Source organism: Phyllostomus discolor, chromosome 5, assembly GCF_004126475.2.
Source record: "Phyllostomus discolor isolate MPI-MPIP mPhyDis1 chromosome 5, mPhyDis1.pri.v3, whole genome shotgun sequence".
Taxonomy (NCBI): Eukaryota; Metazoa; Chordata; class Mammalia; order Chiroptera; family Phyllostomidae; genus Phyllostomus; species Phyllostomus discolor.
The window spans coordinates 169,643,454-169,661,879 of NC_040907.2; the positions used below are offsets into that span (position 1 = coordinate 169,643,454).

Sequence of the window (18,426 nt, forward strand, 5' to 3'; positions counted from 1 at the left end):
CAGACACTGATCCTGGGGCTAGCCACCTGCATTAAGGCAGAGATCCGGCACCCGCTCAGGAATGCCAACAGTCTTGTGAGCTGCCCCTCGGCTATTCTCAACTGACCGTTCTTTGCCTCTCTTACCGGCCTGCTGCAGTTTACTGTAGGGACAGGTCAGAATTTTTCTCTCCGGCGTGCTGGCCCTGTCGTGGGTTCCTGTTGCCTCAATTCCTCGTTTCCTACATGCTAGACCAGGGTTTCTTGACCGCAGCCCTGTGGACGTTGGAGGCCAGAGAATTGTCCATTGTGAGACCCCGCCCTGCCCATCGTAGGGCCCGTACTAGGCGCTTGTGAGTAATGAATGACTAGAGTTGTCCGAGGTCATTGCAGAGTGCACCTGGAGGCCGCATCCTGTCCCTGCTGGGGAGCCAGGTGTCGACCTGTGCTCCACGCTCCAGGTGTGCTTTGCGAGGGTGGGAAAGGCGGCCTTTCTCCCCGAGCTCCTGTAGAAAACTCAGTGTCCACATACCTGTTGCCACACCCAGTTTGGTGACTATGGAAATTGATCTGCAAGGTTCTGAGAGCCTTTGAGATGCTGAGATGCTTTTTGCCAAAGGGTTTTCTCCCGATCGGATGGTCCGTAGCTTGCAGAAGGAACTGATACCAACAGATACCACCTGGGCCATTTCATAAGTGCATCTGTGGAGTAACACGGCATTCGACTAGGGTAACACCGCTGATGCTTACAAAAGAGGACCCACGAGTAAAGGAGGACTTGCAATTATCTTGAAATGGAGGAATCTAAATGGAATGGCTTAGCGATGGGCAACGATTGGGATTTGTTGGGGGACAGCCCCAAAAGTCTGAATTCAGGATCAGTTCCAAAGAACTGGCATGTAGCCTTATGCAAATTCATAAGAGCTTTAAAAGGGGGAAACCTGGATATGCAAGCAAGGGCCCTGCTCCCAGTGGTGGCCAGCAGGGAAGAACCAAGAACCCACCCTCCTCCCAGGACAGGGGCTCTTTTTTGTAGGTGGGGGGTCAGCACAGAACACGGGAAAGAAAACTCATTCCTTGGTTAACAGATAACTTGGGGCGATAACACTCTCTACACAGTAGCCGCCTTCCCCGCGGGGTGGGGCGGAGGACATTCCAGTTTCCTGGGCAGTCAGCCAAGCCCGAAGCTACGGAGTTAAGAGTCTAGCGTTTCCCAGATGCCTTTGCTGCTGGAGCCAGGCTGCATCTCAGGGAGTTCCCCTACGGGACCCCTGGAGGGTAGGTAAGTAGTTTAGGGGCAGCAGAGGGACAGGATTAATTCTATTTTGGACTTTAAAGAGTGTGAGTAACACTTACAACTGGAAGTTTTAATATGTATATTATGCACACACATTAGAGAGTAGGTGATAGCCAGCGCCGGCACAGATGGGCATGGGGCACCCAAGGGAGTGAAAGGAGAGGACAAGCCCCTGAGCCTTTGGGGAGTAGGGAGCGTGGGTGCTGGAGAAAGGCAGAGCGGAAGGGGCATTAGCGCAGGATCTGAGCTCCAGCTGACTGTGGCTTTCTTTCGGGCGCCAGTGGCCTGTCCATAAAACTCCCCCGAGAGGGGGCCTGTGGTGGCCCCCTTGCCTGGAAGTTGCTGCTTTTAGTGGATAAGGGAGACTCCCAGAAGATGTGTCTGCGTCTGCAGAATCTCGTAGGTCTCCAGCTTAAAGCAGTCTTTTTGCCGAGTGCGAGGCTCCTCGTGGTCCACGCCCCACGACAGGGATGTGCCCGCACGTGCGTGACCCTTCAGACGTGGAAAGGCATCCAGTTTCCAGCTTTAGACTGTTACGAATAAAGCTGCTGTGAACATTCCTGTTACTGGCTTTTGTTTCGACTTAAGTTTTCATATCTTGCATAAACTTACCCAGGGGTAAGATTACTGAGACTGCTAAACTGTTTTCCAGGGTGCCTCTGCCATTTCGCAAGCCCACCAGCCACCGTGCCGTGCAATCCAATTCTTCCCCATCCACGCCAGCAGCTTGCATTGCCATTTTTTTTTTATTTTAGCCATTCTACTGATGGTGTGTAATTATATCTCACTGTTAACTTACTTTTAAAATAGTCTATATAATCTCCAGCAACATTGGAGAGGAAGATATCCTGATGATCTGAGATAAAAGACCCTTCTTTTAAGTGGCGTACACACTTAACTATATCATTAAATATTATTATTTTACCTTGCCTTGGTCCCTGAAGTTACATCAGTGAAAGAGGACCTACAAATACCACCGAAATGCTTACCGAGGGTGAGCGCTGGAATCATCTAGCCTAGAATCACTCTCTGATCTTTGTGGACTAATAAGTCAACAAGGACTTAGGAAAAAAAAAGGTAAAATTTGTTCACGCATCTATTATCTTTAGTGTGACAGCCGTAAACAGTCACGTTAAATGTAAACCAGGAATGCAGAAAATGCCACCTGGGCAAATACCTTTATTTGAGTAAGGAAGGTCATTTTAATTCAAAGCTGGATGTCATCACCAAGGACTGATTTTGACAACATAAATCAAGAATGTTTGCATTATAAAACTAAACTGTAAACCAAGACGAATAACAAACTCCCAGCACCAAAGAGCTAATTTCCTTAATTTAAACAGAGCCCCTGGAAATCCCTAAGAGAAAGAAATTGAATAGGAAAATAAGCAAAGGACATGAACTAACAATAAACAGGAAAGAGTCGAGATAGTTCTTAAACACACAAAAAGGTGCCCAAACTCTTAAGAGAAATACAAATATGAGTACATTGTGATACAACGTTTCACCTATCACGTGGGTGCAGAAACACAAATATTACCTGGCAAGCTGCTTTGACAAGGTTGTAGGGAATATTAAACAACAAAAAAAATTACCTTCCACATCTGGTCTTTTTGGAAAGTGAGGTTTTACCAAGCCAGAATGCTAGCCGAGAAGACTGGTCTTGCAGCATGAAATCTATACCACCAGCAGCATGGCCAAGTAAGAGGGACCGTCCATCCCCCTAAAGTTTCCAGGCATTTTGATACTTCAGGTAGGGGGTAGTGGGGAGAAAAAGGTCGGAAAGGATTTCTGTGAGCTCTAGGCAAAGGGGTGGGAGAAATGTCCACTCCTGAGGATTGGCTGGGGCAGCAGTCCCCAAGCCCACCTGCGAAGCAGCCGGGGGCTCCTGGACTGAGCCGTACCTGGTTGAAATAGCCCCTGGGAATAGCCACCTGGACGTTCATCTAAGTCCCAACGGGAAGTGGAAAGAACAGAGACAGGCTTTTGTTACCTGGCCTGAAGCCATTAACAGACTAACAATTCTTTCTCTCACTGTAATTGAATGTAGAACATTTCAGAATTTTGCCCTTGTCAGAAAACAGGCAGGTTAATCATTTACCAGGGGGAGTTAGGATGGTTTAACTGCTGTGTGCCCTGGCTGGTGTGGCTCAGGTGGTTGGAGAGCTGTCCGTAGACTGAAAGGCTGTGGGTTCTGTCCCCAGCCAGGGCTCACAGGAGGCAGCCAGTTGATGTCTCTCTCTCTCTGTCTCTAAGCAATGAAAAAATGTCCTCAGGTGAGGAATAAAAAAAAAAAAAGTTTTTACTGCTGCAAAAGACAATTTGGAGAATTTTATCAGAATTTTGAATTCATTTTGCCCTTTGACACAGCATTCCTACTTCCAGATGGTTTTACAGATGGAGTGCACAGGTGCGAAATAACGTATGTCAAAAGTTATTCATCGAAGTGTTTTTTACTTCATTTTGTTAACCTAACGGTAAAAGGTCAGAGCGAGAAGCAGCAAGCGTCGGAAACCCAGAAGAATGGCTGTTCGAGAGGCCCTGATTCAGACAGAGGCCCCAGCAGGGCCCAGGAGGAGGTGAAGAGATGGGAAGGAAGGAGAACAATTTCATGACTGTGAGGAAGGGATGCCCCTGTCCGTGGTGTTAATCAGCGCAGGGAGGAATTTCTATAGGTGCGAATAAGCTGGCAACGATGCTGAATCTAAAGAATGCCTTTCATTCTCAGCCAGGTGGGCACGCTGCTTCCCTGCCAGCCTTGCAAACAGTTGTTCTGGGACACAGCGCTGCTTTTGCCCAGTGCAGGGGTCATTGTGCCCCGTTGGAGCACAAAGAATTGAGGAGCAAGCTCTGCAAAAGGGCAGTTCCTCTGGGCTGTGGTTCCAACTCCCCAGTTTTAAAGAGGCTCCGTTTATATAATTTTTCACAAGCTTTAGAAACTTTCTAATTTGAAATATGCAATTAGGTTCATAGGAAATTGCATACATACTAGAGAGAGACCCCCCCTATCTGTCATGCAGATCACCACACAGTTTCATCCTAATAGTACAATCGTCAATGGAACGAAGTCTCCACAGAAACCCAGAAGGGCCGTTTGCAGAGCTCCCGGGCTGGTGGACACCTCGAGCTGCTGGGGGAAGGAGGTGGCGCCCTCAGAGAGGGCGTGGGCGCTCTGGGCCCTTTTTCCAGGACGTGGCCCTGCGTATCATAACCCAGTTGGTAAAGTGCTTTTGTGAGCTCTCTGAACTGCTGCAGCAAATTAAAGGAACGCAGGAAGCAGTAGTGGGAACCTCTGTTCTATAGCGGGTTGGTCGGAAGTGCGCGCGACAACCTGGACTTGTGATTGCTGTGGGGGCGCGGGGCGGTCGGTTCTTTAATCCGTGGGATCTGCCTTTAATCCGTGGGATCTGGTGCTGCCTCCTGGTGGACAGTGTCGGAGTTGGGCTGAATTGTGGGACACGGAGCCGGTGTCCGAGAATTCCGTCTCGATGTGGAAACCCCACATGCTGGCATGAGTCTCCGAATCATTTACGGGTCAATCAACCACACTGACCGGGGCGGGGGAAGGAAGGACGTTTCAGGCGCAAGGTGTTGCCAGGGGAATTCAGACTCTTCCGCGGGGTCGTGAGAAATGTGTTTCAGACCCACGCGTGGGAGACTGTGGTGCGGATGGGTTTATTCTGGTGGAAGGCTGCTCCTGGGTGTTCAGCGTCCCCTCATCACCTATCCCGCCGTGGAAAAAGGCCGACCGTGTCCTCACCAAGGCCAAAACAAGGGCTGTCCCCAGTGTCTGCGCCACGGTGAAGCTGAGTCCTTCGGCGCCCGATGCGCGCCCACGAGGCTGGGAGACCCACGTGGCTGCGCGTGGTCCCTGGCACACGTGAGTCGGGCGAGTGCAGGTGAGGGGGAGGCGGGGCGAGAAATTGATTGAGTCTTTGTTCCCTGAGGTTATAACCAGGAGCTTTTTCAAAATAACCAATCCGCTTTCCAAGCTTTGGTGGGCTTTTGATGGGTCCACCCCCCAGCCAATGATCCCTTTCCCAGGTGAGGCCGACCGGCCTCTGTAGTCCAGCACCGACCCCTGGGCCACCCCTCCCCCAATAACCCGATGTGGGAGCGCGGATCCCCCGAGTGTGTGAAGCTGTAACTTCCTGGCGGAGCGAACTGCCCCCTGCTCCCCAGGTTATAAAACTCAGTGTCCAGTTCCCTCTGTCTCCTCACTTACTAGTAACAACTAGTTAACTATGGTGGAGGGGAGCAGGGTTTGCCACCACAATGTGTGGTTCTGTGACAGAAGGGTTATTTTAGTCTAGTTGAGTTTAAGAGACAGCAGACACTGGAGACGCTCTGACAACCAAGTCGAAGGTGATGACCTTTGTGACGGGCATTTCCGGTGGTAAGGGAAATCCGTGAAGGTCCCCTCCTCAGCGTGCCCCGCCTGCCCTCTTAGCGGAGAGGGCCTGCACTTCGTGGGCGGGGAAGGGGCCACGCGCCCAGCCCCACATGCCCGGGGAGGCCTGCGTGGCGGTCCTACTAGCTCAGACCTCAGGGAACCACGTAGAGCAGTCTGCCGTGAAAACTTCCTAGCTCAGAGCGAGTCGTGGCGCAGGCTGGTGTCCTGACAAAGGTCCGTCTTGAACTGAACTGAGCCTGTCTATTGTCTTTTTTAAAAAACCCCCACTGGACGATGCATTTACTGATTTGAGAGAGAGAGAGGAGCATTGATGATGTAAGAGAGACGCTGGGGTGGCCTCCCGCCCGCCTGTGCACCTACGGGAGCCCCCTCCACGGACCCCCTCCGGGAAGGCACTCCAGCCACCTGAGCAGCCCGGCCAGGGCCTACTGTCTCTGCACCTAGGACAGATAAGAGGCTTTGGAATGGCCGGTAATTTCCTTTTCCCAGACCCCTGAGGGCACAATTTCCCACCCAAGCAGGAGACTAGGGACCACAGAGCCTCTCGTGGTCATTGTTATTGAGTTCATTGTTAATCTTATACCCATCCGTGTGAAAAGAAGTCTGTCTATGGGTTTTACTTTTTATCCAATCCCAGAGATCGCCCCACTTTGCTTTCTCCCACCTCCCTAATCTATCACCAGTGGATTTCACGTAACCTCCTCACATCTTCTTCCCCTTTGATTCTGATGTACAAAGTAAGTGTAAAACTGCCATTTTCTTCCTGAACATTTCTCAGTCTGTTAAGATTTTGCTTCCAGGCAATGGTCATCAGTTTGGCTCAAAATAAACTCATAATAAAAATTGTTACAGGTTCGGATGTTTCTTACATGGACAACGTAAATCCACATAACAGTGTCACCCTTGTGTGCGGTGCTTTTCCTGGTCACCTCCCATAACTGGATTGCCAACCCCCCCCCATGTCTTTTGGCATTTAAGACCATGGCTGCTGCCGTCTCTGCAAGTTGCTCTGGGTTCCTGAGTCTCTACCAAGAATGCAGGATGTGTACGTGTCATTAAGCTTTCATTTGTCTTTCTCCGGATAATCCGTCTCGTAGCAACTTGACGATGAGACCAACCAGAAGAACTTCAAGGATAGAAGGGAAATTATTTTTCTGCCCCAACACTGGGTGCTGCAGACCAAAGGCAAAGGGCACTGCACCGAGGCACGGTGCTCGCATCCACCAGTGCTCCTCACTCGGGGCGGGGGGTGCCAGCAGGCCTGTGTGCCCATGGTGAGTGAGGGAGCGCGTCCTACACAGGAGTGGGAGTGGCGTTTCTCACGGCCACAAGCCCCCAGGAAGAGCGCTGTGACGCTGGAAGGGAGTCCAAGTCCCACACACACACCCCTGCAGGAAAAAGCGCCAGGAGGGCACCTGCGGTGGGACCCAGCGACAGTAGGGATTTCAGGGGCGGCGTGCTGGCGCCATGCAAAGCACTTCCTTTGGAAAACGGGAGGTGGCGCCCTTCTCTCTCCGTAGGTTAGCACAGCTTCTCTCTCCCGCGCCTTTTCGTGAGTTGGCAGAGCTCCTAGACCTGACGCACTGGAAGGGTGTTTGGAGCCGCACCTCACCGTGCGGACGCCAGGGAGAGATTAGTAAATAATCTACCCTGTGAGTGACATAAATGACAAAACCTAACGAGTCCAATGACAGATCCACCAGAACATTCGGCAGTCGGGGTTTCCAACCTTTGTCACCCCAGGGTGCACATAAACTGATTACTAAAATCCTGCGGCACACCCAAAAACAGGCTTTTTGCCGATCTGACAAGAAAAAATAGTTACAATTTTGACACCTTCACACCAGATGACTACTGTTGTGCTGGCTGTTGTTGTTTTTTTACATTGGACAATCCAAGGGGAAAGAGGTCCGTGCCCCTGACTAAACAGTCAGGTGCTGCGCGTGTTAGGAGTTCTTGTGGCTCGCCCGTTGAAAATTTCTGGTATACAGCAATGTAGTAAGGTTTATAGACCTTTTCTCAAAATACTTTTAAATGCATAAGTTCATATATGAGTTACAAAGGAAATAAACTGTAATAAAAGTTATTAAAATATTTTTAAATTGTAACAGTAATATTTGCTTCTTAAATAAAATCTGACAACAGTTTGAATAACTGTATAATTTTGAGGTAGTAATGAACACCCACAATATTTCAGGATATTTGGACCACCTGTTATGTGATATTAAAATATCTGTCATTTCTTTCGGCGACAGCCACAGATAATGCCTAACGCTACTGTAACTCGTTGCCTAGAAAGTGCAGTATTTCGGTCGGAGGGCAGTGAGATAAAGGTATCACTGTAACCCCATCCAAGTTCGTGGACTCTCGATCCGTCCACAGGGGTCCACAGGCCCCAGGCTCGGGCCCCGGCACTTGTGAGTGCGGCAGAGCCCTGCTGGGCTGAGGAGGAGACGGACTCACGCTCCTTGGCAAGGCATAAATAACCATCGCTCCACTCAAGGAGCAGTTGCTGCTCTCCACAGAAAAATGTGATGATGTGGTGCAGCGGGTTATAACTGTGGGAAATCATTTTGATGGAGTGGATCCCAAAGCCGCAGAGGCTGAGGTCCACCCTGGAGGGCAGGGGACAGTCGGAAATCACCGTGGCAACCTCGGGCCGTGTGGCTGCCGGCGGGGAGAGGAGACGTTTCCTTTACCGAAGACTGTCCCGTGGAAGGGGAATTCTTCCTGCCAGTCAGTGCAGGGGACACTTGCAGTTCCGCGATGACGGTTAAGTGGACTCCGTTCACTTAGCACAGGGCCCCTGCGCGTTCTGCTGGGCTGCCAGCAGCCCCGCCCTGCGCTGGCGTGCCGCCTCGTCCTTTTCCAGGCGCGCTTGCCTCTGTGAGCGCATCTTGGGACTCCGACACAGCTGCCGTGTGTTCAACAGTCAGGTGCTTGCTCAGCGGCAACACGGGGGGCGAGGACGTCACAACAGCGTCAGCGGGAACGAAGGAACCTCATCTTAGGCCCCACCGGCTACTTAAGTTTCTCAGTGGTGGACTTCCTGCTCAAGATGAACTTAGTGAGAGTGATCATACATTGACTGGGAGACGCGAAGAATTCTGTAGTGGGCTTAGTAGGTCATCTCCCCCAGCAGCGAGAAACGTGGGCAATGGATTGCGGTTTTTGAAATGTTACAGGTGCGTTTCAGGAGCCTCTTGTGGGGAAGACGGCTGGCCCTTTCCTTCGAGTGTGTGTGGAGGGGCCCTTCCACGACTCCACCACCGGCCGCGCAGCCGAAGCGCACCGCCCTTCTCTTCCCTCCCATGGGGTTCTGTTCCTGCTCCGGTTCGGTCCTCCTTCCTCCGGTCCTCCTTCCTTCCTGGTGCCTGCCGCTCCAGAGCTGCCCCTCCCTGGCAACACTCCCCTCCTTCCCGGCCGGTTACGCTCCCATTTCCTACCTCTCCTCTCCTTGCCCTCCTCTCCGCTCCCCCCACCCGTGTCATCGGGAAGAAGACAGTGCCTGGTGTACCCCGTCCTCCTCTCTGGTCCGGAGCGTCCATGTCCCAGTTTTAACGAGGAAAAAAAAAAGCGTTCTGTGCACCTTTGCCCTAACCTTTGTCTCCTGATTCCCAAAACAAAGCACAGTTAAGTAGAAAAACTCAGACATACGCATTTCTCTTCTGTCTGGGCCACTGTTTCTTTTTCCCAGTTAAACCCGGAGTAGAATGCACGTACTCCCGGCACCGAACCCCAGGGACGGGCGGACGCGCAGGAAGGATCACCAGCGGCTTCCGACACGGCGACTCTCGTTTCCGCTCTGTTTGGAGCAGTTCGCTTTTCAGTGTGTCCGTGTAATCTTGAGGAAATATAATGCGGTGATAAATGCATTTGCTTTTTTTTTTAAGATTTTATTTATTTATTTATTTTTAGAGGGGGAAGGGAGGGAGAGAGAGAGAGAGAAATATCAATGTGCGGTTGCTGGGGGCCGTGGCCTGCAACCCAGGCATGTGCCCTGGCTGGGAATCGAACCTGCGACACTTTGGTTCACAGCCCGAGCTCAATCCACTGAGCTACGCCAGCCAGGGCGCATTTGCTTTTTAATCTTGCATTTGCTTTGTTTCTTTTATTTTCCCCTTAAGATTGTATTATTTTTAGAGAGGAAGGGAGAGAGGGAGAAAAAACATCCATCAGTTGCCTCTCACACGGGCTCCATCCGGGACCGGGCCACAAGCCAGGCACGTGTCCTCACTGGGCATCACACCAGCAACCTTTTGTCTCCTGGGAAGACGCCCAACCGACCGAGCCATGCCCGTTCTTGACAGCCTGTTCCAGAACGTGTATCTCGTTGTCCCGTCTCAACCACACGCCTCTCAGAAGCTGGGGAGAGTTCCCTTTCCCTCTGTGCCACGTATCCTCTGGGTGCACCGGGCGCTCCCAGGTGTGGGCCGGGGCTGAGGGCGTCCCCTCGTCATCTTTGCCGAATAAAAGGAAAGTGCTAATTTTTTTTTCTGTGCAGCTTTATTGAGCAATAATTTGCATGCCATAAAATTTAGTCTTTTAAAATGTACAATATAATGATTTTCCATGAAGGTACAGGGCTGTGCAGCCACCACCGTGATTCAACCCTGGAGCACCTCGTCCTCCAGAGCAGCAGTTTCCGAGCCGCGTGCCGCAGGGGTTTTTAAAACACGCAGTGCCCGGCTGTTTCGCCAGGGGCTCGCGCCTCTTGTCCCTTCTGTTGTCCAGCCCAACATCATCTGTCCAGCGCGAACGTGTCAGAATTGCAACTCTCTGTCGTATCCGCAAAGAGGAAATTATTTTTAGTAGTGGCACAATGTTAGTAGTAATTACAGTAGCTTATGTGTGCCGTGAGATGGAAAAGGTTGACAGTCGCCGCCCCAGAGAGACCCCTGTGGCCTCCTGCACGGCCCCCTCCCCTCTGCCCCAGCCCCAGGTGACCCCGCGCTCACCTTTCTGTCTCTGGATTTCTCTCTTCCGGGTTTTCCTATGAACAGAATCATATATGACATGTGCTCTTTGGTGGCTGGCTTCTTCTCCTTAGCATGGTTTTAGCTTCGGGAAATGGCCAATACCTTTTTTGTTCCCCCGGTCCTAAAATTCTACAGAAGAAAGTTGGAAAGGTACAACAAACATGTAAACTTGGATGGTCTCTTTCTTCCATAAAACGGTAGCAAACCCACTGCTGAGTGGGGCTGGCAAGTTGACGGGTTTGGGGCGCCGGGGCAGGGAAAGCCTTGCAGTTGGACGGGGGAGCTGCTGCGGCCGCTGCGGCCGCTCCTGCCATGACCACCCGCCGAATCTTAGCACAAGTCACGGTGAAATCTGTCGTTAAGGTGGGCGGGTCCTGCGCTCAGCCCTTCCCTGTGGATTCTCTCACTAACCCTCAGCAATTCTCCGCGTTTGACAGCGCGGGAAACAAGCACTGGGAGATTTTAACTGAGGTTAAAAACCACACGCCCAGGACCACGTAGTTATATTAACACCAGGCGCTGGGGTTCGAAACTAGTCCTCTCAGACCCCAGAGCTGGTTCTCCTAAGGCTCCTTGTGCTGCGCTGTCTCTTGCTGCTGAGAAGCCAGAGGAACAAAACTAGCCTGGACTTGAGCCTGAGTTCCATCAGGAGTTCTGTTTCTCTGAGGTACAAGTTCACTGTCTGGGAAATGCGTTTATGTGGAACAGCTCATTGCTGGACGAAGGAGTTCTGTGTTGGCAAGCCAGCTTCTGTGTCTGCTCACGAGACAGCGAGTTTTAAAACAGGCAACGTTAAGCTCCCCTTTTTGGTGACACATGGTATAAGTGTGAACTACAGAGTTATTCCCAAAGGAACCAGTGTTCTGACACTTACTTTTCTTACCGTGTGTGTGTGTGTGTGTGTGTGTGTGTGTTTTCTCTCTCTCCCCTGGGGACGGTTGTTACAGCTAAGAAGAAACTTCCCAACTTGCCTGTGCTCTTGGAAGACTCCTCCACGGGCCCTAAAATCTTCCCAGCCAGAAGCTCTGCCCAGTATAACCAGTGAGGGGCTCCCTTGCGCCCCCCTGCAAACGTTCACCGACGAGGAGATGATGATCAAGAACTCAGGTGAGCAGGCTTCTCCGTGGCACCTGGCCACGCCTCTGGCCCCGGGCGGGGTCCACGTGTGAAATCACATGACCTGTGACTTGATGGGCGGGTCTGTTCACCTGTGTACGTGGATGGGATTCTTTGACATGAACTTTAAAAATTTTTTTAAAATCATGCATGTCATACTAACAGAATAAAGACTTACCAGTGTTTTTTATTTCCTGCAGTGAAAAAATTTGCCCAGGAACAGGTTGCTCCTTTGGTTTCAACCATGGACGAAAATTCAAAAATGGAGAAATCAGTAATACAAGGATTGTTCCAACAAGGGGTACATAATTCATAATTTTTCTAATTTCAAACTTTTGTAAATACTTTCGAGGGTTAAAAATGTATCTCTACTTTTCAATTTAGGAACTCTAATGATAGCATAATGAGCTCTTCATTTCCTAGTGAAAATTATCTGTGTTCTCTTTTCGATTGAGATCCTGAAGGTTTTTTTTTTAATCGAATTAAAAATTTACATTAGAAGTACTGTGCTTTCGAAGGAAAAGGTTAGCAGCAAGAGAGAGAGGAATTCTTTAGACCATCGGTACCCACCTGTCCAGGAGCTGTCTTGTCCCCAAGAGACATCAGGCAGTGTCCGGGGCCATTTTTGGTTGTCACAGCTGGGCGCGCCCCTGGCGTCTGGTGGGGCAGAGGTGAGGGACGCAGCTGAGCATCTCGCAAGGCGTCTGGTGGGGCAGAGGTGAGGGACGCAGCTGAGCATCTCGCAAGACAGCCGCCGCCACCACGGAATGCTTCAGCTCAGTGGCGCCGAGGTTGAGGGCCCCGCCCGCAGTGAGCTTCAGAGTAGAGCAAACAAACATTCTACCCGAATCCCTAGGTATGTGGCGAATTTGAGGCAAAGGCCACATCTGAATCCCCCATTCCCCGGGGTGGCCGCCTTCCAGCTCTTCAAGCCACACAGCTCGGGAATAGGAGCACCGTGGCCGTCCATCCACACTGGGGGGGGGGGGGGGGGGGCGGTTCCAGGGAGAACACCGAACATCTTGCCACTCATCAGCTCGCCTCCTCCACGGGTGTGAAGCGACACCTACTTTTTATTTTAAATACGAAGGATGTCTCGGAACTAACAGCTCCTATTCAGAGCCGTTGGCCTAAATCTCGTCCATTGTACTGTTTGGAAAAGAGCCGTTTCCACCTCACTAAATCGTTTTATTCCCGTTTGAAGGAGACCCGCTTTTTTTAATACCATGAATAGTAGAGATTTCCCCAACTTCCTCTTAGCAGTGAAACCCTTGGGAAAAGGGAATCCAATGGGGCGCTGAGGTGGGTCACGCCGCACCTGCGAGGCCAGCTCTCAGGCAGGTGTGGCCTTCGCTGTGTGCAGACGCTGGGGGCGCCCTGGGAGGTCTCAGGCGTCCGGTCTCGGCATCTCTCTCCTGGGGGGGGGGGGGGGCTGGTTCTCAGTCGTCCGCAGCAGTGAGGTGCCTGCGGGCCCCACGGGCCGCTCTCGCTTAGACTTGGCGTCCTCGCAGGGGTCCGCGGGGGTGCACATCCCCCACCAGCTTCTCACCTGACTCCTAACGCCTGTTGTCCCTGTTGTCGCAGCGCGGCCGCCTGCCGCAGTAGCTGACAAAAACAGTGTTCCCGCTGTAGGAGAAATGGTGACTTTTCCTGGAGAAGCGGTGCCTCTGACAGCCGTCAGGGACACCATCGGACAGCTGCCCTGCCCGCCCCAGGCTGCAGGGGCACCGAGTGCCCCACCCCTTCCTCCCTCCTAGCACAGGGGTCTCCCCTCACTCCAGCCCAGTTTCCCGGCCACTCGGAACACCACCCGGACTGCCTCGGGTGGGACTCCAAAGTGTCTGGAGAGAACGGGAGGAAGGGTTTACCTGTTACCTGTCGCAGCTTTGGGGCTGGAATTACGCGGGCGCACGATGTCTGCCCGAAGTGAGGACGCAGAGCTCCGGAGTGCCGTGGGCTCCGGCGCTGTGGACGTTCCGTGGCCCAGACTTGGGTGCAGCTGCGGAATGGCCCAACCGCTGCCGGGAGCCGGGGCCGGCGCTGGGCGAGCTAGCGGGCACCCGGGCCTGGTCTAGTGCGGTCCTGGGCAGCGCCACCAGATGTTGTCTGCTGGCCGCCTGGACTTGCTACGGTGGCCTCAAAAGGAATGGCCGTAGAATTGTCGAGGAGTGAGGGTGGGAGGGCCCGGCTGGAAGAGACTATGCCCAGGGAAACCAGACACTCCCACTAGGGGCAGCACCTTTCTTCAGTTTCCTCCCGGCGCTGAGGTCAGCAGCAGGGGCCACGCTGAAAAGCCAGACCAAAGCCGCACCTGAAGGTTTCAAACGGGCAGCAACAGTTCTTAGCAATGAGGGTCATCAGGATACATTTGTGTCAGACGCTTTCTCATCATTCCATCCCAGTATCTTTCAAAGCATCTCACCCTTGTTTCCATGTTTTAGATCACACATGGAAACATAGTTGTCGCATGTCATTATTTCATCCTTTTCAGATGCATATAGTTTTACGTTTTATCTATACATAAAAAATGCATGCAAATTTAGAAACTAAGAATGTGTATGGCCACAATGCATGTGTTGACTGGGTATGGCGGGACATTCTGCCCTGCAAAAACTGCTCTCTGGACCTGCGTGTCCTCGTGTCCCCGCAGCTGATGGCCATCAACGTGGACACCAAGTACGGGGGGACGGGAGCTTCGTTCTCCTCCTTCGTCCTGGCGGTGGAGGAGCTGGCCAAAGTCGATGCCGCGGTGGCTGTGCTGTGCGACGTGCAGAACACAGTCGTCGACAAGCTGATCGAAAACCACGGGACGGAGGAACAGAAGGCCGCCTACCTGACCAGGCTCGCCACGGACAAAGTGAGCTGACGTGAGAGGTTGAAACGGATTTGATCTTTCTGACGTTTAACTTAGTTTTCAGGAGAAGAGTCGCTGTGATGTTGACTATTCCACCCCACAGCGCAGCACCATCGACTACTCAAGCAATAAATACTCAATACATGAGCACCGCCTGAAAAATGCACTCTGCCTCTCTCTTGCCACTTAGACGTTTCAAGAGTAGTCATGAGACAGTGAAAGTGTTATTTTTTTTGTCTCAATTCTATTTCCCAATCCCTCATTGGTGGTCTCATTCACACGGAGATGTCTTTCTACTGTAACTGTTCGAACCAGTGTGATTAAACTTCACACTGAATACGTGTGCGTAGGTCTTTAAGCCTGCCTTAGCCCAGTAGGGTGTTCTGGGAAACAGTGCTGTTGGAGCACCGTTGCTGTTCTGATGAATACAGGTTTTAAAAGTAGCTGCACGTCTGATGTACACGCGTTTACTTTGCCGTGAGTGTGAGCAGCTGTCATACGGAGCATAAACCCAGCTGTTCATCGGGGGTGTCTCTCCTCCCGCGTGTAGGTGGGAAGCTTCTGCCTTTCAGAGGCCGGCGCGGGCAGCGACTCGTTTGCCCTGAAGACCAGGGCCGACAAGAAGGGGGACTATTACGTCATCAACGGCTCCAAGATGTGGATCTCCAACGCGGAGCACGCGCACCTCTTCCTGGTGATGGCGAACGCGGACCCTTCCAAGGCGGGTTTGCAAGCGAGGTTTCTTCGCTTCCCCTCGCCCCGCCTCTCCTCTGTGCCCTTGTTTCCTATTTCCGTTTCCTTTCCTTAGGACTTAGCCTCAACTTCCTCCTCCTCCTCAGCACCAAAAATGTTAGACGGTTCTCATCTTTTCACCCTCTTACTTCCTGACCGCCTAAATGCTGCTGCTGTAACCACTGTGCATGGAGAACCCTTGACTATTCCTAATGTGTCATAGGGTGGTAATTTTTTTTTTAATTTGGTGTCTTTTACACTCTAGTTCTTTTTTTTTAGATTTTATTTATTTATTTTTATTTTATATATTTTAAGATTTTATTTATCCATTTTTAGAGAGGGAAGGGAGGAGAGAGAGAGAGAGAGAGAGAGGGAGAGAAACATCAATGTGCGGTTGCTGGGGGTCATGGCCTGCAACCCAGGCATGTGCCCTGGCTGGGAATCGAACCTGGGACACTTTGGTTTGCAGCCCGTGCTATTTATTATTTTTTAGAGAGGGAAGGGAGAGAGAAAGGGAGAGAGAGAGAGAAATGTCAATGTGTGTTTGCTGGGGGCTGTGGCCTGCAACCCAGGCATGTGCCCTGACTGAGAATCGAACCTGTGATGCTTTGGTTCGCAGCCCATGCTCAATCCACTGAGCTACGCCAGCCAGGGGATAGTGATTTTTAATGTTGTAGAATTTCAGTTTTCCTATTTAATCATGAAAAATTGAAGTCCCTAGCTAGTACATTTAGTTTTAAGGCTATTTTATTCCGTTGGAAAATAGACTTATAGCAAAATAAATGCATTTTAACTTTGGTCTTGTTCTCTGATGTAACATTTAATTGAATTAAAGTTTGAAACTCCAAAGTGCTTAATAAAATTAAATATAGAACACGGAGTTCTCGGGATCATAGAATACTGTAGCATAACTTAATAAGTTTCATATCCCTAATGGTTTCTGCAAAAGTAAAGGCAGCAGTAGTAAAGTTCTTGCTTTTGAGTCGAATGCCCTCTAATCATCCTTGTTTCGTGCGTACATGTTGCAGTTCTGAGTCCGTTAGGATTCACTGCTGAAGTTGGTTTTCACTTTTCTGTTTACTTTGAGCTCTTTGGAGACAAGGGACCTTACCACCCGAGTGATGATAACATTTTAAATCTTCTTCTCAGGGATATAAAGGCATCACCTGCTTCGTAGTCGACCGGGATACCGAAGGCTTGCACATAGGGAGAGCCGAAAACAAACTGGGGATCAGAGCTTCTTCCACCTGCCCACTCACGTTTGAAAACGTCAAGGTGGGTATCTGCGAATTTCCAGGGAAATGTCGACTGAGGCGAAACCAGGTTCAGGTGGAACCTCCTGTCCCGCAGACATGCAGGGAAGGCGCCCAAACAGTAAGCATGCAACGGAGAGGGTTTTGGAAAAGGGCGTGACCGAATCCACTGTTCACGAGAGTTCAAGCCGGGAGTGGAAGCCCTGTGGTCCCGCAGCGTGGCCTCGGGAGCCAGTCCCAAGAATCAGCCCTGGTGACAGTAAATTTGACCCTTGTAAACCGAACTCGGCTTCGGGGAAGGAAGCCTGGTGTCCGCTACCCCAAAGGCCACAAGATGGGGCTGTTGCCCAGTGAGCGTGGAGGCTGTTGCAGATGAGGCAGAGACACGCCAGAATGCTGAGGCTTCAGGACCACCCCCGCCCTCCCCCCCCCCCCACCGGGCGGGCTGTGGACCCAGCAGTCTCTACCACTCCTATCAAGTTGATCTTCCCCGCACGCGGCTGAGTGCACGTGCTTGCGGATTGTCTTTGCAGATGTCATCTGAGGCCCCCCACCTCTCCAGCTGGCTTCCTTCTGGCCACTTTCTCTTGCCTGCCCGTTCTCTCCCCTAACTGTCCACATCATGAAGCTAGCTGTATTCTTTTTTATTTCCAGTGTAGATTTTTAAAAATTATGAACAAACATTACAATCTTCTCCCCATTCCCTTCCTCTGTATGGACACGTGCGTAAACACACCCATCAGTTAATTTTTGAGGATAATCTCATCTCAGCAGAAGAAAGGATTACTGCCCATGCTTGCCAACTACTTACATATGTTCTGTCATTCTTTATGTATCTCACACCACAGCATGCAGATAAGAACTGGGAACAATGTTACTCTTTTCGTGTTACCGATGAGTTGGAGGGGATTCCTTTTCCAGGTTCATGCATTCCTTCGCCAGGCTCTGGGGGGCGCTGTGGTGTCCTGGGTCTCTCCAAGAGCTGGGTGGGGAACGGTTCAATGAGAGACGCAGAGACGCAGCCGCCGATTTCCTTGGCGCTGATGTGGATGCTGGAGTAATATCACACGGGTTGGCAGCATGTGCGCATTTAAAAATATACAATCAAAATGAATTCTATGAAACTAAATTGAGAAATAACTGCATTTTTTTTTCAGGTTCCAGAAGCCAACATCCTGGGCCAACTCGGGCACGGCTATAAGTACGCCATCGGGAGCCTTAACGAGGGCAGGATAGGCATCGCTGCCCAGGTCAGCCCCGCTTTGCCCGGGACTCCCCCACGGAGCGGGTCGGTGCACGCGTGGGGAGGGGAAAATGCAGTAAAACCCAGGAGTCTGGGGAGGCTTGCGAACACAAGAGGGCGCCCGTTCCTTTCACAAGGCCAAAGAAGGGCTTCTGTGTTCCTTTACAATTCCGTTGGGTTGATTATGTAATGTCCCGAAAACCAAACAGTGGCTTAGTGGTAGCAGTTTTTCTGTTTTAAGAACATTAAAGTGTAAGGGTTCACGGGAACAAACTTAAAAGACACATGGTCACAAACTAAGGGGAGGGTGATAATGGGAGGGAATGGGGGGGGCTGGATTGGGAGTAAAAAGGAGAAAATTGTAATTGAACAATGACTAAAATAAAATTTAAAAAATAAAAAATTTAAAAATTAAAAAAAAAGAACATTAAAGTGTTATCCAATACCTGGATTGAGAACTTCTAAAATATATCATAAACACGGTATTTTTTTTATCCTCACCTGAGGATATGTTTCTTTTGATTTTTAGATAGGGGGGGAGAGAAAGGGAGAGAGAGAGA

At 51.0% G+C, this 18,426-nt stretch overlaps 1 protein-coding gene across 2 annotated transcripts in view; it reads left to right on the top strand.

Annotated features, from left to right (window-relative positions):
• The window catches only part of ACADSB (acyl-CoA dehydrogenase short/branched chain), a 33,072-nt gene that overhangs the window by 4,068 nt on the left and 10,578 nt on the right, over positions 1-18,426 (top strand). For both annotated transcript variants that reach the window (XM_036027428.1, XM_028512817.2), the window contains exons 2-7: positions 11,616-11,775; positions 11,985-12,085; positions 14,435-14,641; positions 15,189-15,359; positions 16,520-16,645; positions 17,781-17,873. In XM_036027428.1, the coding sequence (XP_035883321.1) occupies positions 11,757-11,775; positions 11,985-12,085; positions 14,435-14,641; positions 15,189-15,359; positions 16,520-16,645; positions 17,781-17,873 (717 nt within the window). In that variant the 5' untranslated portion in view covers positions 11,616-11,756. The remainder of the gene's footprint in view (positions 1-11,615; positions 11,776-11,984; positions 12,086-14,434; positions 14,642-15,188; positions 15,360-16,519; positions 16,646-17,780; positions 17,874-18,426) is intronic.